The sequence below is a fragment of the Anticarsia gemmatalis genome, chromosome 6 (genome assembly GCF_050436995.1).
Source record: "Anticarsia gemmatalis isolate Benzon Research Colony breed Stoneville strain chromosome 6, ilAntGemm2 primary, whole genome shotgun sequence".
Taxonomy (NCBI): Eukaryota; Metazoa; Arthropoda; class Insecta; order Lepidoptera; family Erebidae; genus Anticarsia; species Anticarsia gemmatalis.
This window is the reverse complement of record NC_134750.1, coordinates 8,136,618-8,159,954: the sequence shown is the minus strand read 5'-3', so window position 1 is coordinate 8,159,954 and position 23,337 is coordinate 8,136,618. Positions and strand designations below refer to the sequence as shown.

Here is a 23,337-nt window from a genome sequence, read left to right as displayed (position 1 = left end):
TGTAATAAGATATACAGACAATTTTACATTTTCTACCCGTCTTATCTGTTTTTAATGCCAAAAAGACTATTGTAACCAACGGGAAATTTCACTTGAAAAGAAAATCAATGATTATGATAATATTCTTATAATGAAACACATGCTTTAAAAGTGATTTAAGTTGATCGATGGTGGATTATATCTTTATCTGCGATAATGGTAACGCGAGTGCTTGGGTGAACATATCGTGAGAAACACTAAATACTGCGTGACGTACATACGATAAATTTTAATTTTTGAGAGTATCAAAATATCAATTTAGTGATGTGATTCATACATAAACAACGTGTATCCGTTTAAATGCGAATAAGTCGTCAAAGCAATGTAACAGTAAAAATATCAAGTTGCAATGTGACTTAGCCCGCATATACATTACTGGAATTCTTTAAATGTTCAGTAGTTACATTGGCTTACGTCTATTTGGTATCGGAATCTATATAAAGGTGAAGTCCACAGTTATCGATCATTGCTAAACAATCGACCAGCCAAGATGAGGGTTTTAATATTTACGATAACACTGTTAGCGTCGTCTTTCGCAACACAACTTTTATCTTCAGGTAAATTGTTATAGTTGATTATTATAAATTATATTTTTTTATAATTGAGCATTAATTTATTGTCAATCCAATTTTGTGTCCTTAATTTATTTATTCAATTAATACCACTTTCTTAATGACAACGTTACGACTTTTGGTTTGAATTTTAACCAGTGCCCGTAAATTTTAGACGACGTAGAAGCATTATTTATAAAATATATGAAAAATGAGTTAACTGAAACCGAAACGCAACAGTTTCAAGATCTAATCGAGATTCTCCACAGACCAGAATATGGTTCAACAAAATCCGTGGATAACGCATCGCAAGCCAGAACGGTAAGCTATTACTATAATTGACTGTTATTGTAATTCACGGAAGTAATGGATGATTTTAGGCCGTTAATTTATTAATTCTAAGCTTGGTGCAGTGTCGTTATTACAACCTGTAACTGTTTTATGCTGTGTTTATACTTTAATTATTTTTAATTATTATTATTTGCTACAAATAATAATAATTATGTCAGGATCTTTTCGGCTTTCGCGGTCTTGGCCGATAGCTCGGGGCATTTATATAGCCTAATGAAAACCGTTTGTCAAGCTACTGGCTCAGTGCATTACCTATTTAATTTCTACGATCTATTTTTTTTACAAATATCTAGAAAATTACTCATAACACTATCAAGTTTGATTGACAAGTGGTTTATCTACGCAACATCAAAGATCTTCATCAATGACCTTACGTTTGTCACGATTGTAGACATCTTACGAAATTATTTCAAAACTTTCATATCTTTAATAGGTACATTTACTAGATAAAAGTGGGCAGGTAACTATTTTCGGTGGACCTTGTGCACCGACAAATATTTAGGTACCTATGTAAGTACATTCATTGTTATTGACAAATTCAAAAGTGTTAATACACGTTAATATACTAAGTATACTTACCCAATTATAAATTGTACATCATCCTTATTTGTGTAGCATCATGTTATCGCAAATATATTTTTCTGATACGGATTAGCCACCTTGGTACTTAATAATTACGATAAACGTACAAACTTCAACAAAAATGTAATCCCAGCAGCAATATCTAATCATAATCTATTAAAAACCAAAAAAATAGGTAGGTACATAAAATTATTTTGTTTATAAAACGTCAAACAACGAAAAAGTCCTATTAACATATGCATTATTTTTGTTTTGGGCCATATGATTAGTTAATCGAACCCACGACACCGAGTTAAATTATGGTTACGCTATCCATTACGCCACATAAACTGTCAATAAAATAAATAAATATCATTGGACAACTCACATACGGTTATTTAATTCCAATTTCCAAGATTAAACAAAATTAAATACTCGTTCTCACACTACATAGATTAACCCCGGGCGGGATTCGAACCCACCACACGCGGCGCTATATTTATTGCGGCGAGATTACCATTTTAACCACTACGCCAAACGTGCAGTTAAACTACGTTTTATTTTAATGATTCTTGTGTTTTCAGAGTATAGACTGCTTAGTTTGCCGAAGCGCGTTCGCTACTGTATTTTCAGGAGTTCAGGATGGACAATCTGACGAGGAAATTATACAAGTTGTCACAAACCTCTGTATTAATATGGGCATCGAAAGTCAAATTGTTTGCGAAGGAGTGGTTGCACTGAATGTGGTATGTTGATAGATAATACCTGCTTATTTACAGGTTTATAAAATATCATTGCGAAAATAGTAAACACATGCACATGGAGTGCATGTAAATAATGACTTACATGCATTATTAAAGCTACACCCGTAGAAATAACTAAATAGATACCTAGTCCTTTTTATATTATTGCTTTCTTTCGAAAGGAGGTACTGAATCCCGTTGCCTTTTATCTGGATTTAAAATTCCTACTCAATTTTTTTTTTACTCAATGATACCTGATACCTACCTAATTTTTTATTGCGATTCATTATGACGGTATCTATCTATATTAAATCTATTTTATTTAAGTGTCATGGATATTTAATTAAACCTTGGTTTAAATTTTAAACATCCATTAGGTTTTGACATTTTGTATTTTTCTATTATCATCCTACTTAATTAAAATTTTTATCGTTTAAATTTCAGCCAATAATTACGTACATAATAAGAAATGAGCCAAAAGCAACACCCAGAGCGTTTTGTGGGCTAGTAATGCAAAGAGTCGGAGATCCAAATAACTGTCGTATAGATGATCCAAGGTTTGAGTGGCAAGTTGATTTACCTCCGCCAAGTACAATCAGTAACGTAAGTATGTTATATACACGCTCCTTCTTCACTTAATTAGCTGTATATTTCATTGGATGAATGGATTGAATGCCGCAAGCGCAAGCTTAGCCAGATTCCGATTATCAGTTACCTAATCGCTGAAAATATTCCCTAAGAAAATTAACTGTTTTCTTCTCTTGAGCGAGGAGAACCGATGTGACTTCTTTTGTATACATTACTAAGCTGTGGTACTTAGTGCACCTTGAACCTTCCTATACTTGAGCTAGATCTACCGCTGTTGAATATATTAACACATTTCAGACTCCTACAGCTAACACAAAGCCTTTGAAGATAGCTCTCATAACAGACGCTCACATAGACCCTCTGTATGAAGCAGGCGGAGTTGCCGAGTGCGGTGAACCAACATGCTGTAGAAAAGGACAGACCTTAGCCCAGAACTATATATACAGATCTGAGTTTAGTGAGTCAATAGTTGAACAGGGCATAGTAAATGCAAGTGGAAAACTAATGTTAGACCTAAGTGTTGCTTCTAAACTACGACAATTGAAAAGATCAACGCAGACCAGATTTCCAGCTACCAGAAGTCCTGCGCCAGCCGGCTATTGGGGAGATTTTAGAAATTGTGACACGCCCATTTGGGCATTTGATGACGTCATTGATAGAATTACGGAAACACATAAGGTGAGCTTGAGATTTATAGAGTACCTAACTCCCTGCCCTGCCTCAAGCGGGTTGCTTGTTTTCGACTAAGTATAAGTAGGTACCTACTTCTGTTTTCTGCTCAAATGCAGCAAACACAGTTTGCGTAACTACCTAAGTAGGTACAATCAATCACAAATTGTTTAAGTAATAGACGATTATCGTACGATGTTTTATTAGGTTTCATAATTGATACGCGATATACGATAAGTAATTGTATAGTATTGTTCATTCATAATATTTTATTAGGATAGTGTTCACACCTGATTCGGTATGACTAATAGAAATGAGGGCGCGTACCCACTACGTTGTAAGGATCTAAATAAAATGAAATTCAAAAAGCTGCATCCTTTTATGAAATTGCATTTTTTTTCACAGGACATCGACGTAGTATATTATATCGGAGACACCATTGATCACGGTGTATGGGAAACATCTTACGAGTTAATTGACGAAATGAACCGTTACCTTATTGAGAAAATAAGGAAGGGCTTCGGTGATAATGTGTTAGTCGTGCCTAATATTGGAAACCACGAGTCTCAGCCAACAAATCAGTGAGTAGATCTATAGGTATTATCAATATATCGAATTCCTATACATGATTGTTACTCAGCCACGCCACAACTAGTGAACGGATTTTGGTGAAAATTGGTACACAGATAGTTTATCACCTAGGTCACAAAGTACTTTTTTATGCCGTAAAGACTTAAACGTAAAGACCTCCCGGCCACGTCAGAAATAGTTTAAATAGCTTATTTTCATTAAGTATGATAGATGTTCCTTTAAATGGAAAAGGAAAAATATTTTAATAGGTAGGGGAACCTGTTGTACCTTGGCACTATGTGTACCTAGGCCACTGGGCTCGTTTTCAAATATTCGCGCGATATTAAATTCTACTGTTTACGGTATTCGATACGTCACTACAGACTATTTAATGTAAAGTTAGTCGCATTCCGCCATTAAGCAGGCGTTTGGTGTTATCGACGCTGAAACTTTTTTGTGTGAAAAAGTAAGTATTTCTAATATATTTTGAAGTCTAATAGTTTTAAAAGTTTTCTAATAGTCACTTAAGTGTTATATGCTATCGGTTCTTTGATTTTACAAGTCTCAACACAATAAAAAACTTACGAGATACTTAACCTCTAAACTATATAAAATCACCGTTTTAGTGAAGTTGGAGTAGTGTTGTACCTCGGTCACTGTCGATCAGCTGACACTGACTGACTGGTCACTGGCGCAGCGATGTGATGTAACGGAACGGTGGCCAAAGTTAGTTGTTTTTGTTTAAATATTTTGTTTGAAAAGCATAAAAAAAGCTATGAATATTATTTTAATTTTGATCATTTCTAAATGTTAATCATTTGAGAATTTTTAAAATGTTTTGTTAAATACTGTATACTGTAATAATACTGTGTACTGTAATAAATCAAATAAAATGATTTTAGTTAACAAAGCTTGATAATTTGCTTAAATTACCCCCAAATTTCAATGTGTCCTAGGTACAACGTACTACTGGCCTAGGTACATAGGGTATGTTGTACCTTGGCCACATTTCCCATTTTTTTTTAAATTTAAAAATATTATGTAAGTATTAAATATACATTTCTGATATTTTTTTGGTGAGTACCCAAATAATTGACATTTCAAAATATGCAAATATGATTTGTGTGCTGCACGTCAAATCACAATAAAAAATATATTTCTAAAAAACCGGCCTAGGTACAACAGGTTCCCTTACACAATAACTTAAAACTATTATAGGTAGTGAGTAGGTACTTATCTCTAGATACATAATTTACCATTTTGTTTTCAGGTTCGCACCGTCTAGAATAACAGGAGACAAATTGAACACAACTTGGTTGTACGACGCACTTGCAGAAAAATGGGATCATTACCTTTCAGAGGAAGCAAAAAAAACATTAAGAGAGCGCGGCGACTTCTCTTTATTAGTAAGACCGGGATTAAGAGTCATATCTTTAAATAATAACGTCGCTTACAGATATAATTGGTAAGTACCAATAACTTTAAATAAAAGAAACATAATTAAAAATCGTGTTTGTTGATGTTCGTTAAGGTTAAGAGCACCATTGTTGTGTTCAGTTGTTGTCGGTCCCACCAAAATTAAATGTATTTTATGCGTAATTAGAGTATTTTTTTTAATGCAGAAGTATAGTATGGGTTTGCTTGTTTATGGTTTCTTTTTTTTCAGGTGGTTAGTCTATGATCCACTCGATGCGAAAAAGCATTTGGATTGGTTAATAGACGAATTGCACAAGGCTGAACAGGCTGGAGAGAAGGTTCACATTTTAGCTCACATCCCACCTGGAGTGCATGACTTGACTCAAACATGGACTAGAGAATATAATAGAATAGTTAACAGGTATAAAATAAAACATATAGGCACTTATGTCCGGTTTAACCATGTTATTATGTGCAATTCTGACTTACTTTGACTGCCACTGTGGCGCGGTTTCGAATCCCGAGTCGGGCCAAAAAGTTGTTACCAAGTTTTTCTTTTAAGAGATTCAGTGATTTCCTTGAGTTAAGAAGTTGAAGTCATAGCTAGGCCTCCTCTTGATTATCGAAATTGAAATGATAAATTTTTTGGGGCTATTGGCGTTTGCCATATTTTTGCATTGGGAAAATACTGTTCACACTATCGGCAGTGTTAGTAATAAAGTACTCTGTGGTCTTAGTACCTATATTCAGCAATGCCTAAGTATTGGAAGTGATATAAGTACTTATTTTGTAAATGCCTACTTGTCTTTCAGATTCACCGCGACAATCGCAGCCGAGTTCAATGGACACACACACTCGGACGAGTTCAAAATATTCTATAATCCAGAAGGGAATCCTATTGAAATGGCGTGGGGTGCCGGCAGTACAACTAGTTACACGTTCTATAATCTTAACTATAAAATAGTCGACGTAAACACCGCCACTTATGTAAGTACACAAATAAAGAAAGAAGTACGAAAAATGTAAGACCTCACACTCTGGTTGCGACAACTATCGACACTGTCGACAACCGGCCACCTATCTATCGACATTTTTTCTAAGAAAATTAGATCAACGCCCCTAGCGGGTGTCGATGTAACTATTTTTAAGCACATTTAAAATGTCAACCTCTCGATACTCGTTAGTGTGGTTAGTATAGCCGCGCTACCGTACTGAGTTTTGGACTTAAAAGTCCTTGGCTCTGCCGTGCCAGCCGTAAGTAGTACTTAGCGGTGAGGGGATGAGACCTAACGATCTGTATATTATAATCGTATATTTCTTTGCAGGAACCAGAGAACATCGGGAATTACATCTACAATCTCACAGAGGCAAATCTCACCCCCAATCGTAAACCACATTGGTTCCAACTTTATGATATGAAGAATACTTATAGCCTTACCAATCTGTCTGCGACATCCATGAACGAATTAGTTCACAAAATGGTCACTACTAACAAAGAATTATTAGACATCTATGCTGCATTCTATTCCAAAATAAGCGATCGTTGGTCATGGTGCAATGATGGTTGTAAAATTGATAATCTTTGTAAAACAGTAGTCACTGTGTTGTGGGAAAGAGAAAAATGTGAAGAATTGAGAAAACTGTTTTCGCCCTAAGTTGTTTTTATGTTTTAATTTTGTTTAGTAAAATAAGAAAGAAACTATATTCATTGATTTGTTTCATTTCTTAAAACCTGAATGTGATACCCGATTACCACCAATAAAAGTATTGTTTATTGTTTCAAAGCTGATCAACCCACTTGAAGGATTGTAAGCCAGTTAAGCCACTCTCTGGGTGACATTCGACGGATATTTATAAACATCTTTTAACCTACCCTGTGCATAAAGCTTTCGTACTCTGTAGCATAAAGCTGTTCAGTTCATCTACCAATATCAGCAATATCAACATAGCCAGTTGCGCTCACTGGTCGGTAAACGATCAGTGGGCTAAGCAACCCTTGGCGCGGTCAATCTATAGATAAGTGACCGCATAGTTGTATTGGAACTGAGCGGTTCCGTGCTTCGGAGAGCTTAAATTGTCAGTCCTGGTTATTGTCTACTAACAGTCGTTAAGCCATGTCAAACGCCTTTCGGGCGGCTTGAACTTTGACTCTAGGTTGACAGCTAACCATACGACGGTGACAGGATTCATAGAAATTCCATTCATAGAATTTCTGAACCAAGGGTTACTTTATTCACCGTTTGTCTAGTGAAATTTCCTGTAAGCAGTCAGTAAATAATGATATTAATCAAACAAGTATTTTCATGTTTTAACAAATACAATTTGATTTATTTCAGTATTTGTACAGAAAACAAACAATATAAATCTCATAAATTAAGTATTTAAACTACTAACTAGAACACAGCAACACTAATGATCCAATATACTTAACCATTTGATGTCAGGTTTCCATCTCAATTCACTGCTTGGAATCTTATCCAGGTCTGATATCTGAAATATAAAATCAAATTGCTTAGAAACCAGTAATATTTATAACTATTATAAAATACCTTTTACTATTTAATTTAAAATTCACACAAAATAAACATATATTATATTCTTTTCGGTATGGGCCAGCATTCGATCGGTGACTACTGATGGGCATTGCCAATGAGGTAGGCCTAAGAAATCCTAGCACAATGATATAGATGCCTTCAATAGCAATTGTATGTTCAAAACAGACAACAGGGACCTCTGGTAAAAAATGAGTGTGAACTTTTTCCAGCAGTGGGAAGACAACAGCAAAAAAAATGTTGAAGTACCTGATGCCTAACAAATTTAACAATTCTTTCAATATGTTCAGCTTTGACATCTTCAGACAGAGAGTAGAACCTCCTCCAAAGGGCAGCAGCCAGGACCTTATCATCATCTAAGCCTTCATCATATGCCACCAGTGAAGCTTGGAACTGTTCAGATAGTTCTGATACTTGCTTTCTTGCTATCGCTGGATTTGCACCCTGGAAAGAGTTTAGTACAATGTTAGTATAGAATAGACCACCATGAAAAATCGATGAACAATTATTATTCATATATTCTCTCTCTAACATAGTTATATGTACAATAATATGTTTATGAAACAGTTGTTATTTACTATGTTCCTTAAATAGATGTGTAGGATTATACTGTTTTAGTTACCAGTGCAAAAATAAATCATCAAAAAATATTCAACTAACCTCTAATAATTTGATTTTAATACCAACATCAGCCCACATGGCTTCTATGATACAGTTTCTAACAAAGTGGCCATCTCCTTTGATGTATTTTTTCTTTTCGGTGGGTGTTGTCGAGACATCTTCAGCCATGTATCGTACCATGAGCATCCAAACATGTAGCTCTGTTATAGTGAACCATGATGCAAAGGTGTCTGGCAGATCTAAGCTTTCAAACCAGTCTATGTAAGAAACCTTGTCTGGTATATTTTCATACAAGAAGTAGCCTGTTAGTTTTAACCGCTGAAAACATAGGATAGTAAGTTATAAACTACATCATTTATTGTTGTAGTTTTAGCTGAATTAAATCTGCAAATATCAAAAAAACTATTTAAATTTGCAAGAAACTTATAAATAGACTACATACATTTATTTAATAGAAATAATCATTTACAATTAAAACAATATTCAATTTGTAAAAGATATAAAGACTTTAAATACAGAGGATTGAAAGAAACAGGTAGATTAAAATAGAATTATGAAAAAAGTCAGTCAAGATTGAAATACAGATACGACTTACCGTTCTATTTTGATCCATCCATCCAACTGCATTCATAAACTTTTTTATATAGCCTTCATCTACAGCGACAGTGCTTTGGTTTCTTTTAGCATAAATATTTGTATTGTTAAATGGACTCGCCGCCACAACACATGGTCTTGTATAGTCGGCTCTAATATTGATGCGCTGATGCCAAAGTATCTGTAAAAAATAAAAATACTACTGAAATAGAGATAGTCTCAAGTGTGATCAGTCAAATTTTGGTGGCAGATTGAAATTATCTACTGATATAAAATGTATGTAATTTTTTAAATATTATTTCAATATAGACATATTTTCTCTTGATTCTGTGTACGTACACGGGATAAAGCGCGTGATCGAAACATTTTTTTAATATAAACAAGTCAGTCCATAACCTTCCATGCCTTTGACACACAAGTTATGTCATTGACACATTTGACACTAATGACAGTTATTTAATGTCATTTTGACAATCGTTGAACAAATCGAACGAGACTTTCATTGTCGAACAAAATCGACACTTAGTAAGTTTACGATATTTTGTTGTGCAATTCTTCCTGAAATACTATACATTTACATACGATAAAACTTTCTGCCAGTCTATCACTCTCTATAGTCAAATACAGTCACTCGTATCGTAAAAGCCATAACGATAGCTTATATATAACTTGAAGCAAAATTAGCTGAAATAATAATAAGTAGTTGTTAAAACAGAGCGTTTGAACTGATTAAAATGTCTATTCTTAATATTACTAAACATCAAATAGAATAGAATAGAATAGCATTTATTTGCAACAAATCAAAGAACAATTTACCAGAATTTTTTACGTTCAGATTGGACAATGAATGCCTTGCTTTTCCATAATATCATAGACAACTAAAGACGAAGAGTTGCAATGGCCCGTTCAATAAATTGTTCACGTTTCGTGTCTATAGTACCTAATTTTAGGTTACATAATTACACGGGCGGGCGCCGATATTTTCGCCCAAGTCCATTGAATAATCAAAAATGTTGGGGGCTGTAAGTCGGGTCGGAAGCGGCCTCTTAGCCGCTAAGTCAGTAGCTGAAAAAACCATCACAGAATGTGGTAAAATCGCGACTGCAACTGCCATCAACAAAAGGGATTATGCTGCTAAAGCCGCAGGAAAGGGTTCAGGTAAGGTGGTGGCTGTTATTGGTGCCGTCGTAGACGTACAATTCGAAGACAACCTTCCACCCATCCTAAATGCCCTTGAAGTTCAAAACCGCTCGCCCCGGCTTGTGCTGGAGGTGGCCCAGCACTTGGGAGAGAACACCGTCCGTACCATCGCCATGGACGGTACCGAGGGTCTGGTCCGCGGACAGCCCGTCCTGGACTCTGGCTCCCCCATCCGTATCCCCGTGGGCGCTGAGACCCTCGGCCGCATCATCAACGTCATCGGTGAGCCCATCGACGAGCGCGGCCCCATCCCGACCGACAAGACCGCAGCCATCCACGCCGAGGCTCCCGAGTTCGTGGACATGTCTGTACAGCAGGAGATTCTTGTAACCGGTATCAAGGTCGTAGATCTGCTCGCCCCCTACGCTAAGGGAGGTAAGATCGGTCTGTTCGGCGGCGCCGGTGTCGGCAAGACTGTACTCATCATGGAGCTGATCAACAACGTCGCCAAGGCCCACGGTGGTTACTCCGTGTTCGCCGGAGTGGGCGAGCGTACCCGTGAGGGCAACGACTTGTACCACGAGATGATTGAGTCTGGTGTCATCTCCCTGAAGGACAAGACCTCCAAGGTAGCACTTGTGTACGGTCAGATGAACGAGCCCCCCGGCGCGCGTGCCCGTGTCGCTCTGACTGGTCTGACCGTGGCTGAATACTTCCGTGACCAGGAAGGTCAGGATGTGCTGCTTTTCATTGACAACATTTTCCGTTTCACCCAGGCTGGTTCTGAGGTGTCTGCCCTGCTGGGTCGTATCCCCTCTGCCGTAGGTTACCAACCTACCCTGGCCACTGACATGGGTACCATGCAGGAGCGTATTACCACCACCAAGAAGGGTTCCATCACCTCAGTGCAGGCTATCTACGTGCCAGCTGATGACTTGACTGACCCTGCCCCTGCCACCACCTTCGCTCACTTGGACGCCACCACTGTGCTGTCTCGTGCCATTGCTGAGCTGGGTATCTACCCTGCTGTGGACCCTCTTGACTCCACCTCCCGTATTATGGACCCCAACATTATTGGAGCTGAACACTACAACATTGCTCGTGGAGTCCAGAAGATTCTGCAGGACTACAAGTCCCTCCAGGACATTATTGCTATCCTGGGTATGGATGAATTGTCTGAGGAAGACAAGCTGACCGTGGCTCGTGCTCGCAAGATCCAGAGGTTCCTGTCGCAGCCTTTCCAGGTTGCTGAGGTGTTCACTGGACACGCTGGCAAGTTGGTACCTCTGGAAGAGACCATTAAGGGCTTCTCCAAGATTCTGCAGGGAGAGTATGACCACCTCCCTGAAGTAGCATTCTACATGGTTGGACCCATTGAGGAAGTAGTGGCTAAGGCTGAAACTCTTGCGAAATCGTAAATATGAATGAACTCGAGAAAACATTGTTATTTCTAAATAAATTTAGTGAAAACTAAATTTCTTTGTTTTATTCCATCATTCATTAGTCGCACATGTATTTTTCAGATTCTTATATAATTTCATTCAGACCGCTGGATCGGCTAGTCTCTCATGCTATTCCTAAAAGTCCTACCTAAATGTATACGTAATAATGTCAAGGACAATAAACTTCTAAAACCTGAATGGGATGTGTACTTGGCACGGAAAGTCACGTAAGTATAATTAGAGTTCCGCAGTGTTACATAAGTCTATATAATGTTTTGAGATATCTGTTATGTAGTCAGCCGATACATTACTTTCGACTTTTCTCACCAAAGTCCTGTCTGTTTGGTCGCGTCCTCACGTGGCCCTAGCGGCTATTAAGTGAGATTCTGTGGATGACAGAAACGGAGCATTATTTTCAAGTGTTTATTATTCAAACGATGAGTGCTAGACGACCTTTGATTTATCAACTTAGAATACCCTGACAAGGGATAGCCCTGAAACAATAAACACGCCACACCCGTAAACGCTCTGTCTTCGTCGCTTCACTTAACTTAGCACTCAAAAATAGAACTGATCAATATGTTTTTAGGTCAATAATAAATGTGAAATATGCAGACAAGTTATAAAACATACATTCTGAAAACACAACAGATACTCGTGTTTATCTGAATTTGTATTGTATGGGATTCGAACTCGTTAGCTAGTCGCGAAATGAATTTGTCATAATAATCATTGCAGTCGCACCCGGAGCATACCAGTATAGATTGTTATTTATGAAAGTAACCTATAGGCGATCCTAACACTGTCAGACAGTCGAACTTGGTCTCTTGTATAGAGATACTCTCTTCAATATAAGTATGTCAAGTATAATTCAGAGAAGTAGTGGTAGTTTTCATATTAGGTAGTAGATATGGGTATGCTATTCCTATTATTTGGAAAACTCAGTGTGACTTGGCAATGTGGAATATGCCTAAAATAACGATATTTTATTGGAAAATCATTTGCGTACAGATACTACCTAACAAAGAATTTATCACCAATATACATTAGTATATACTAGTACTTAGTATAGTTCAGTAGTCTTACTTTAGAGTAGATATCTACTCAATTGAAAATACTGTATTTATTTACTTCTTTATCAGTAGTGTACGCAGGCTACATAAGTTTGTGTAACGTGTTCTTAACGGTAGGTGCAGTGGGTATATGACGCAAGTACCGTGCCAAAGAAGTGTCGTCGGTTCGATTCCCACTCGGCATATCAATATCCTCCCAAAAAGGCCAATTTCGAACATGAGATTTTTTGTACCCGTTCATTCTAGAATTCTTCGTTACTAATATAAATTTTAATATCCTCAATGAGTCTCTCAAAAAATGGTATGTTACAATACGAGCTATGCGCTTGTTTATCACGATTTCTAGACACGTAGATCAATTGCTTTAATTAAATAAAACTAACAAGACACAATATCTACCTACCTTGCTTGCTTCGAGTTGTCTGGTTGAATACATCACTGTGTCTGAAATATGGTTAATGAAATTACAGCACAGAATTATCCCAATAAGGCATATTTATTTATCATCTCTTAGTGTACCCGTTTATAGGTACATAGGTAAAAACAAAACGTGCTTCGAGCAAAACAAAAGATTTACGATAATAATTAGTAGTTTCATAAAACATCTTCAAATTCTGATGCGTCTAAATTGCTTATTGATGAATTTTCTTCTATGATTTTGCTATCGTCAGCATTATTTGATTCTTCCAGAATTTCGTCATCATCACAGCTATTACTATCAATGATTTTAGGTTTACTAGAACAATCTGTGTTTGCTTCTGGTAGAGGTTTGTCAATAGATTTTTCTGCAACAACTTTAGGATTGTCATTATCTGTCGGAATTACTATTGTAGGTATATCTGCTGATGAAGGCTTCTCACTAGTATTAGGAACTTCAGCTACAGGTGGTCGAGTGACGGCACAATCAACTTTAGGAACTTTAACGACAACTACTTGATCAGATAACTTGTCTTCACCAGACGAATTTTTATTAGGATCTTTAAGTTTGATTGTTTGAAATTTAAGCGGCGTTTTTACAGCTTGTGTACCATCTTTATTTCTGTTTAAAGGTTTTATAACAAGTATTTTTGTTTTCATTCCAGCCTTCGTAAAATCTTTGATGTTTTTGTTGATTAAAGGATTTTTCATCACATCTAAACTTGGACGGCGGAATTTAATTGGTGGAATGCTAATAGGTTTTTTGAGTTCTATTGCAGGTTTTATATTTCTTTGATCTTTTGGACTCGCAATGTCATTTGTTTCTGTGGCAGGTTGTTCAGCATCATCACTCGTATTTTTAGGCGGATCATTGTTCGATACTTTATCAACGTTTTTCGGATGATCATTATTTACTGGCGGATCGTTATTTGTTGATGAAACTTCGACTACAGACTTGTCTTTTATAGGACTAGAGGTTTCTTTTCGTTCTTCACTATTACTATCTTTCTTTGGAGACATCTTGTCTCCTCTAGACACTATTTTAGGTAACATGGGCCTTAAAAATATGTTTTGAGGTCTCATTTCTTTAAGAGAATAAAAATTTAATGAACTCGTCCTAATATGTGCTGCTGCTTTCTCAACAGATTTCTTAGACATAGCCATCAATGCTCCACAGCAATCTTTGTTCATGTTATCGTAATTCATTTGTATTTCGTGTTGAGCTTTTTTCTTGGTTTGATTAGATTTAGCATTTGCCATTGTAACAGAGTCTCTATATCCTTGGGCTTCCATTTTGAGCAAATTCGATAAATCATATTCAAAATCTTCATTTTTAGGTTTAGTTCTTCTTCTGACTGGTCTTCTAGATGTAACAGACGTGTCAATACCTGATACTCGTTTTTTAGTAACATTGTCCATGATATCATCCATGTCGGAAGAATTTTCTTCAAAGCTCTTCAAACTTGAAGACGTGTAGTTATCAGCGAGAGACATGCTTTTGCCATGAGAAACATCACCATCCTTGCTATCTTCACTAACTGAAATGTGAAAAAGTTATGTTAAGTTTTATGGCACATATTTAATAACAAAAAAACATATGTTGTTGTTTTATACAAAACAAACCTTTCATCGCCAATTCCTTTCTTCTTTTCATTGAACTTTTATTATGGTAAATTTTCCTTTTTCTACTGCCCTCTAATCTTGTACTACTGGAAGAACTATCATCAGATAGACGACTAGAGTCACTGGAGCATCGACTAGGACGTCTAGAATCGGGACTCGTTTCATTAGGCTCAGGTAATTCCTCCAAAGGTTCACACAGTTCTAAAGCCTCGTTACCGTCGATCGCTTTCACAGTACTATAATAGAAGTCTTTATCGCCTTTCAGTTTATGCACCACTTTGACGTGTTCAGGTAACTTTTCAAACGAGTAGCTTTTAAAATTACATAACTTACAAGCGTATCGCATCCACTTCAAATGTTCCGCCATGTGGTCATACAATTCCTGAATCTCGTTAAACGTAATATCACATCGTCTGCAAGACAGTTTACTTAATTCTATATCGGGTAGAATCTTCTGCCTGAACGCCACCAGGTTATTCTTCTCCGTCTGGTGAGCGAAGGGTAACCTTATGTTCAATTTGGGGACAACCACTATCGGTCTCAACTCTTTCTCCGGCGACTCGATCGTATCGTTAGATTTATCGTCCTCGCTGACGTCCATCGCCGCGTCGTCTTCTAAATCTTTCTCTTCCTCCACGGGGGGAGTCTTCCGATCCTCTTTGCTCGGCTTGTTTCGCACCGGGACCGGCGCCGGCGCCTCGTCTTTGGATATTTTATTATCTGTAATGTAATAAAGGAAAAAGGTATAAAACGCACGTCAGTCGATCTCGGTCGAGTCACAGAGCCGGATCAATACGAACCGTTGGCATCGGCGGTCTTCAGGGGCAGGTTGAGGGCGAGCGACGGCCCCTTGTTGTAGTCCTTGCGGATCTGTATCTCGATCTTCTTGGTCTCGGGCGGGCGGCGCGCGAGTGCGCGGGAGCGCGGCTGGCACGTGTGCGTGTGCGCGGCGAGCGCGGCGCGACGCTCGAACGTGCGCCCGCACCCGCCGCAGCGCGGCAGCTCGCCGTCACCCTCCATGTTGTCCATCCACGCCTGGAACCGAAACTTTCCTCAATCCGATACTTTTGCGGTACACCGACAGTCGAATGTTTCGAGATTGGCGTCACGATACCCACCTGATTCTCTTGATCGATTCTCTCCTCTTCGGTGATCTTCTGAGCGGCAGACGCTTTCATATTGTTCTTACGTTTCTCGTAGAAAGCCGGCGGGTTGTTCATTTTGAACGCTTTAGCTTGAATAGACTCTCTCAATCTTCTGATCTGCGCCGCTGTTTTTCTGCAATTTTATCGATAAGTTTAAATTGACTCAATTTCGTAAATGCGACTGTGATTCATCTCACTTAATGTTTGATATGAATAAAAATATAAATTAATTTGCATTTGACCAAACTATCTTCAACGTAACAAAGTATTTTATATTACGAGAATCTACCTGTGCACTTTAAAGAGATGTCTATAGACACTCCAAGACGTCGAAAATATCTCCAGACAATCCGGACACGGGTAGACCAATCTACTCTCAACATGTTTGTACTTCATATGGAACTTTAGAGTCTTCTGAGTTGCAAACTGCATTTCGCCTGAAAACAAAAAAGAAGTTGCTTAATATATTTTAATTTTAAAACTAGTTGATCCTATCCTTCAGTATGGGCTCAAGGTGCAGGTCTATAAAATACACCAGCGTTTCGCCATTATCAAAGCAAGTGCCATAATATATTATGAGCGAATCTATATAACATCGGGCACGTTATCAATCAAACTCCGGATTACTATTGAGAATAATATAATATAGTTTAAAAGCCCAATAGCACTATGTCCCAACTGGGAATCGAACCCGGGACGTCGTGTCGTGAGCAGTCAGATAGGTGCACTACTGACTTCGCCACAGAGGCAGATATTTAGAGTTAGTCCCACACATAACAAATAATATTACTCAGTCTTTACCAATAGCATTTCTATGTCTATTTAAAATAGGGACAAGATTTAATGAAACCTTACTCTCAGAAAAATAAGCTATAATTTCGCATGTTCAAATATACTTACAGATTTTGCATTTTAGTATGTTAGTGCCATCATTATCTTCATCATCACTAATTTGTATGACATTGTCAGATTCTGGTGCAGCAGAGCTCTTGATTTTAAAATTACCATCACTTTGTAATACCGCTACATCTCTTGACAAAATGGTGTCCAATTCTTTCACCTATAAGTAATGAAAAAAGAAAATTATAATTACATGTTTGGCATACTGTGTCTAACTAAAAAAAATCAATAAAGTACATACATACAAGTACACAAGTTTATTGTGCAACAAAATTTTTGCGGATACTAAACATTTATGCATTATAGGTAATTAATACAATTTAGATTCAAAATTAACAGTAAGTAACATGTTAAAATTAACATACTTGAGCTCTCATATTATCATCTGGCTTATCTTCCTTTGTTTCAATATTTTGAAATACAGCTACAGAACTATTTGGTATCTTTTGCAGTGCCATTTGTGGCTCTTCACTAGTTTCAAATGAACCTTTTGTTTTAACAATCTTCTCTATAATAGTGGTCAAATCCTTAGTTAACGGTATCCTATTATCATTATCATCACATGTTTCATTGTTTTCAACTTCATTACTTTCTTGAAGTGATTCTTGATATCCCTGCTCCAAACGTTTTATTTTCAGTATCTCAGCAATCTGAAATTAGAAACATACACAGATTACATAAGGAATTATTTTAACAGTTGATATTATCATATAGTGTATGTGGTTCTTACCGCTGAAGTAGATTTGACAAAGTGGCTATGTACAGATGTCTTAAACTTTTCCTTACAATAAACACGTTTATGAGATATAAAATTGGCCAAACTACGGAATATATTTCGACATACTTTACATTCATACAATAAATCACATTCATTTGACAATAAGTCTTTAAGCTGAAAAGAAAAAGAGCAACATTGTTTATTAATGTAATAAAATAACATGTACAATATCAATAACAAAATTAGATGTGTAATTCCATAATACATTTATTTTAAAATGACTTACTTCCTCAGTAGCCAAGTCAAAAATCTTTCTTGCTTGACCAAACCCTGTGATACTAGTTGGTATTGGTTTTCTAAGTAAGGCAAAGTCTGGTTCATCAGCATCTTCACTGGTTTGACTGATAGTCTTGTTATTTGTTTTACTTCTATCTTCCTTGCCCTTTGTTTTGGTATTCATTTTATTACCAGCCATGGTAGACCTAAAAGATAATTTATTCAAATTGATATTAATAATATTCCAACATAGTATTTAAATATGTAAATTATTAACACCGCCAAGAACTATTAACGCACGAATTTAACATTTATAAACTTTATATAATCTACGACAATAACTTGGTTGGTACCTTTTTGTATAATACTGACCAACCATGTTGTCAGTGATATCTCAGTTACAATGTTATACATGGATATTTGAGGGAAAACAATAATATGTACCTTTATAAATAATTATTAGAATATATTGATACACCTTTATCAGGCTCAAGCATGCAATATCAGATTTACCAGCTACCAAGACATCCGCCGTCTCTCCCTCAAATATACACAACAACATAAGTGCTATTGTCATAAAAATAGATCTAATTAACATTTTAAGTACGGCAGATTACGATAAGTATATTTATATCTTCATACTCACGTGGAAATCTTCACAACCGCAAACTTGAAAATCCTAGTCTTGCGACAACAGCACCTCCATCACGCCTCCATTTTCAACAAATGAATATCACCTATAGTGCGTAACTTTTGTGTGTTCATGGCCATGAGTAAACCAACTGTAGATGGTAAAGCAAAAAGTATACGTATAAAAAAATACTTATTAAAATATTAATTATAATATATATATTATAATAAAATAAGAATTAATAATGTGTGTTTATCAATTTTAGTTAGGTATAGCGAATGCTGATTCAATAGTAAAGCATTGGTGCACGAAAAGTTTAAAATAATGATATTTGTGCTGTGCAAAAAGCAAAGTTAAATTAATTCATATAGATTCACAATAATTAATTCCAGTTTAAGAGAAAAGTAAACTAATTATTACATCGCTTTAGTGGATATTCGATTTTGTATTAACAAGAATCTTTAATTCTATTCATAGAATTCTTTAGGTAGAAGGAATGTCTTTGATTGATCAATTGTTTTTGTTAGTGACATTTACTGTCAAATTGACGTAACCACTAATATGATTGACGTTTTGTAGCGTTAGAAAGACCGGCCTTATTCGTATAATTTGTTGATTAAATTTTCATTGACTGAAAATTGTTGATTTTTCGCAAAAAATTCGCCATCGCGCTAGCAAACCATATAATTCAATTTTGTCCATAGTTACTGTTGGCAATTATGGCATCTGGTGAAACTCAATCTGCTGACTACCAGCAAAGAAGATGGCTAAATATAAGAAAGCTATTGGAAAGATCGGGACCATTTTGCCATCCAGATTTTGAACCTTCTGCTGAAATATTGGATTTTATAATGGATTCATGTAAAGTATTGATTGTCGGTGCTGGGGGTCTTGGTTGTGAGCTCCTGAAGGATTTAGCTTTGATGGGGTTCAAAAAACTTCACATAGTTGATATGGATACTATTGAACTCTCTAATTTGAATAGACAGTTTTTATTTAGGAAAAATGATATTGGATTATCTAAAGCCAAGTGTGCTGTTGAATTTGTAAATAAAAGGTTAGTTACTTAGAATAGACAACAAGGTTTTTTGTAAATTGATAAGTATCATGTAAGAATTGGTTTTGTTCGTAGGGTTCCTGGGTGTGAAGCTGTGGCACATCATTGTGCTATTCAGGATTTTGATGAAGGATTTTACAGACAGTTTCATATAGTAGTATGTGGTCTTGATTCTATAGTAGCAAGAAGGTGGCTCAATGGAATGCTCATGTCATTGCTGCAGTATAATGATGACAGTAAGTTATAGTTCTAGTATTCCATATAAATATTTATGCTAATATTATGCATGGAGTGGTGGATTCAAGGACTTACCCCTCTATCATTATGAGAGGAGACCCTTGCCCAGCAGTGTGATATTAATGGATTCAATGAGTCACACCAGCACATCAAAATATGACTATGAAACATACTGCATTTAATTTGTGTACTTATGCTGATAATAATAGTTTTTGTTTTATCAAAATCGGGTCAAAATTACCGAAGTTACAGGGTTATAAAGTTTCACTGCTTTTTTAAATTTGCGTTGCTTCGCGCGCTATGCGCTGACGTCACGACGCGACAGACACGCTTGTTCGACTGCGGGTGATGCGGAGTTTTGATTTGAAAAGTGATTTGCAATAAATATTTAAAGAGTCTGTGTATGTGTATGTGCTATAAATTTAATCATCGTGTTTTTGTAAAATAAGCCTCTACTAAGATATCCTCGATCTCGATCGCCACGCACATAATCATCAACTAGACCCAGGTAAAGAAAGTTGAACTCGTATAATACTAATAATATTTTTGTGTGTAGTTAACAATAAAATTGAAAGTTTGTTACAACTGGCATTACAAATAATGAGTGTTACGTACCTACCAAGTGTAAATTTGGAAAACATAGTTTTAAAATAAAATTATGAAAAAAAAATTGTCACCCCTGCCTCTGACTTTAGTCAAGTTGATGGCTATCATATGAACGCATGAATCTACACTGTAGGTAGTCTTATATGATTGGGCGCGTAATAAAAACTTTTAATTAAACTAACATTTTAATTTTGATATTATTAGTTCGCTTGCGTCACATAAGAAAATGGGTCAAAATTTTCCCCGTTTTTGTAACATTTTTTATTGCTACTCTGCTCCTATTGGTCGTACCGAGATGATATATAGCCTATAACCTTCCTCGATAAATGGTCTATCTAACACTGAAAGAATTTTTCAAATCGGACCAGTAGTTCCTGAGATTAGCGCGTTCAAACAAACAAACAAACAAACAAACAAACAAACTCTTCAGCTTTATAATATTAGTATAGATTAGTATAGATAATAAACATGGGTTCTTTTTTCAAAACAAAAAACCAACGCCAACTCAACCGCCGCGCTCGGCTCGCCGCCGCCTGTGAGGTCATTGAACTGCTCATTAAATAGTATCAACTGTTTAGCAGAAGTTCATTGCTAGGTAGGTATAAACATGATATGGCATCTTGATCTTGAGGAAGTGTTCAAAAGGCAATAAACTTCTATTTAACATTTGCGTTTGACAGTATCTGAACCGGGCTTTAAGTTTTAGATTAGGTGTCTTTAGCAAAAATATAAAACAGTTTACATGGTACAGAAAAAAACAATTTTTGGGGTGTTTTTTCACTGGAGTTAGTACACATATGAACAATACAATATTTTCTAACCATTTTGTTTGTCCAGTATAAGCAAAACAAATTATTTAAAGCGAAACCGCGAGAGCGCAACGAGCCTATGTAGGTATCGGCAAGTACTGACGAAATAGCAGTGTCGTGAGATGACGTCACACGTCCGTGCGGCCGCTTCGCCGGAGTTTGGCGCGAAGGCCATACTTTGACGTTTAATATCTCGGTCATTTTTGAAGATACGAAAAAAATAAAAACAGATTTTTTGTCCTTGAAGTACCTAGTTTTTAAATATGCTCATAACAAAAATCATTGGTGTGACTCATTAATTTTAATTTATTTATTATAATGTGGACTCAAGGCCTAACCCCTCCCCCTCGTTTGGGAGGAGACCCTTGCCCTGCAGTGGCACAGATATGGGTTATTAAAAAAAAAAAAAAAAAATGTGGAAGTTTGGATGGATGTTTGTTACTCAATCATGAAAATATTGCTAAACAAATTTTGATGTGACTTGGCTGTGTTGTAGCTTATGTATCAGAATAATGCACAGGCTAAGGGAGAGAGCTGGATTTAAATACGAAAATAGTCATTCTTATTATTTGTAACATGAAGTACATAAAAAAAATATCTTTATGAGTACAATGGTCTAACTGTATTTTCTATCTTTTAGGGAGCTTAGATCAGAGCAGTGTGATTCCACTAGTGGATGGAGGTACTGAAGGATTCAAAGGCAATGCTAGAGTTATTTTGCCTGGTATGAGTGCTTGTATTGAATGTACTCTAGATTTGTACCCTCCACAGAAAACATTTCCACTGTGTACTATTGCAAATACTCCAAGGTACTTATTTGAACCTATTTTAATATGAATAGTAAGTTTATAATTTTTTGTAGGGTGAGTGCGCTATTTGAAAATCATGGATAATTCTTATATCTTTTTTCAGGTTGCCTGAACATTGCATTGAATATGTAAAAGTCTTACAATGGGCAAAAGAAAATCCTTGGGGCAGCAATACAGCTCTTGATGGAGATGACCCCCAGCATGTTGCTTGGGTGTTTGAAAAGGCACAAGACAGAGCCATGAAACATGGAATATCTAATGTTACCTATAGATTAACTCAGGGAGTCTTGAAAAACATTATTCCTGCTGTTGCCAGTACTAATGCTGCTATAGCTGCTTGCTGTGCTAATGAGGTCCAATTTTACTAAATTTAAATTGTATATTTTTTTTACATTAATTAAGTAGCATCTTATCTATGTTATAAATAAAAAATCTTGGCATATAGATTTAATTAATAAAAAATAATATATTTTTAGGTTTTCAAACTGGCGTCATCCTGCTGCACTAATATGAACAACTACATGGTGATGAATATGGCAGATGGTGTATATACTTATACATTTAACGCTGAACGAAGACCTGACTGTGTGGCGTGCAGCAATACTACACGCGTCGTCGAAATTGAACCAGATGCAACTTTGCAGACTATCTATGACAAACTCTGCGAAGATCCAGCCTATATGATGAAAAGCCCAGGTCATTACACATAGTATTGTGATTTCACTGATTTCCAAAAAATCTTAAGTTATAAAAGAATATGAGACTGAATCACATCCTACCACAGATAGTTTTTGTATAATGTCATCATAATCAATGAAAGTACATGATGCAGTGAACAGCATATTATAGAACACAGTTGTGTGTGTATCTAAAGTTATGTAAAAATATTATCTGACATTATCTGTATCTTATTTCATTACTTTATGTTATAGGTATAACAACTGTAATAAATGGCCGCAACAAGACTCTATACATGTCATCAATAAAGAGTATTGAAGAAAGAACTAGAGATAATCTCAAAAAGAAAGTAACAGAACTTGGCCTATACAATGGTGCTGATATATTGGTGGCCGATGTTACAACGCCCAACACTGTTACAATCAAATTGAAATTTGCGGAAAATCAAGATGTCGAGATGGCGCGATAATTTTATTGCTTTAATTTATACAATGGCTTAAATATATTTATTGGTCACTAAA

At 36.3% G+C, this 23,337-nt stretch overlaps 5 protein-coding genes across 5 annotated transcripts; 3 read left to right on the top strand and 2 right to left on the bottom strand.

Moving 5' to 3' along the window:
• Positions 1-248: 248 nt before the first annotated feature.
• Positions 249-7,196, top strand: LOC142973662 (sphingomyelin phosphodiesterase 1-like). The gene is made up of 10 exons (XM_076115608.1): positions 249-596; positions 766-911; positions 2,087-2,248; positions 2,690-2,848; positions 3,131-3,511; positions 3,908-4,083; positions 5,343-5,537; positions 5,739-5,909; positions 6,301-6,475; positions 6,814-7,196. Exons 1-10 carry the CDS (start codon positions 530-532, stop codon positions 7,141-7,143), a joined length of 1,962 nt encoding a protein of 653 aa, XP_075971723.1. The 5' UTR covers positions 249-529; the 3' UTR covers positions 7,144-7,196.
• A 590-nt stretch (positions 7,197-7,786) lies between these two features.
• Uqcc1 (Ubiquinol-cytochrome c reductase complex assembly factor 1) lies at positions 7,787-9,694 on the bottom strand. The gene is made up of 5 exons (XM_076115923.1): positions 9,595-9,694; positions 9,257-9,436; positions 8,701-8,979; positions 8,290-8,484; positions 7,787-7,978 (listed from the first exon to the last, which is right to left on the bottom strand). Exons 1-5 carry the CDS (start codon positions 9,619-9,621, stop codon positions 7,898-7,900), a joined length of 762 nt encoding a protein of 253 aa, XP_075972038.1. The 5' UTR covers positions 9,622-9,694; the 3' UTR covers positions 7,787-7,897.
• A 479-nt stretch (positions 9,695-10,173) lies between these two features.
• On the top strand, positions 10,174-11,870 carry LOC142973661 (ATP synthase subunit beta, mitochondrial). The gene has a single exon (XM_076115607.1). The coding sequence runs from the start codon at positions 10,266-10,268 to the stop codon at positions 11,811-11,813; it is 1,548 nt and encodes a 515-aa protein (XP_075971722.1). The 5' UTR covers positions 10,174-10,265; the 3' UTR covers positions 11,814-11,870.
• Positions 11,871-13,387: 1,517 nt separating this feature from the next.
• On the bottom strand, positions 13,388-18,766 carry LOC142973660 (uncharacterized). Its single transcript, XM_076115606.1, has 10 exons — positions 18,636-18,766; positions 18,000-18,195; positions 17,726-17,887; positions 17,361-17,645; positions 16,996-17,155; positions 16,385-16,532; positions 16,069-16,228; positions 15,751-15,985; positions 14,951-15,670; positions 13,388-14,865 (listed from the first exon to the last, which is right to left on the bottom strand). The coding sequence occupies exons 2-10, from the start codon at positions 18,186-18,188 to the stop codon at positions 13,505-13,507; spliced, it is 3,420 nt and encodes a 1,139-aa protein (XP_075971721.1). The 5' UTR covers positions 18,189-18,195; positions 18,636-18,766; the 3' UTR covers positions 13,388-13,504.
• Positions 18,767-19,171: 405 nt separating this feature from the next.
• Positions 19,172-23,337, top strand: Uba3 (Ubiquitin-like activating enzyme 3). The gene is made up of 6 exons (XM_076115605.1): positions 19,172-19,677; positions 19,753-19,913; positions 21,970-22,138; positions 22,242-22,491; positions 22,615-22,834; positions 23,071-23,337. Exons 1-6 carry the CDS (start codon positions 19,340-19,342, stop codon positions 23,283-23,285), a joined length of 1,353 nt encoding a protein of 450 aa, XP_075971720.1. The 5' UTR covers positions 19,172-19,339; the 3' UTR covers positions 23,286-23,337.

What these genes read in the sequence shown, in the direction of transcription:
- LOC142973660 (XM_076115606.1), bottom strand. Translation starts at nt 18,188, where the DNA reads ATGGCTGGTAATAAAATGAATACCAAAACAAAGGGCAAGGAAGATAGA. An exon ending in TTGTCAAATCTACTTCAGCG is followed by an intron (nt 17,646 to 17,725) that starts GTAAGAACCACA and finishes TTCTAATTTCAG; the next exon opens with ATTGCTGAGATACTGAAAAT. An exon ending in CATACTAAAATGCAAAATCT is followed by an intron (nt 16,533 to 16,995) that starts GTAAGTATATTT and finishes TTTTGTTTTCAG; the next exon opens with GCGAAATGCAGTTTGCAACT.
- LOC142973661 (XM_076115607.1), top strand. Translation starts at nt 10,266, where the DNA reads ATGTTGGGGGCTGTAAGTCGGGTCGGAAGCGGCCTCTTAGCCGCTAAG.
- LOC142973662 (XM_076115608.1), top strand. Translation starts at nt 530, where the DNA reads ATGAGGGTTTTAATATTTACGATAACACTGTTAGCGTCGTCTTTCGCA. An exon ending in GAGTGGTTGCACTGAATGTG is followed by an intron (nt 2,249 to 2,689) that starts GTATGTTGATAG and finishes TTTAAATTTCAG; the next exon opens with CCAATAATTACGTACATAAT. An exon ending in GAATTACGGAAACACATAAG is followed by an intron (nt 3,512 to 3,907) that starts GTGAGCTTGAGA and finishes TTTTTTTCACAG; the next exon opens with GACATCGACGTAGTATATTA.
- Uba3 (XM_076115605.1), top strand. Translation starts at nt 19,340, where the DNA reads ATGGCATCTGGTGAAACTCAATCTGCTGACTACCAGCAAAGAAGATGG. An exon ending in GTTGAATTTGTAAATAAAAG is followed by an intron (nt 19,678 to 19,752) that starts GTTAGTTACTTA and finishes TTTTGTTCGTAG; the next exon opens with GGTTCCTGGGTGTGAAGCTG. An exon ending in ACTATTGCAAATACTCCAAG is followed by an intron (nt 22,139 to 22,241) that starts GTACTTATTTGA and finishes ATCTTTTTTCAG; the next exon opens with GTTGCCTGAACATTGCATTG.
- Uqcc1 (XM_076115923.1), bottom strand. Translation starts at nt 9,621, where the DNA reads ATGTTTCGATCACGCGCTTTATCCCGT. An exon ending in GGATGGATCAAAATAGAACG is followed by an intron (nt 8,980 to 9,256) that starts GTAAGTCGTATC and finishes CTATGTTTTCAG; the next exon opens with CGGTTAAAACTAACAGGCTA. An exon ending in TTAAAATCAAATTATTAGAG is followed by an intron (nt 8,485 to 8,700) that starts GTTAGTTGAATA and finishes AACTCTTTCCAG; the next exon opens with GGTGCAAATCCAGCGATAGC.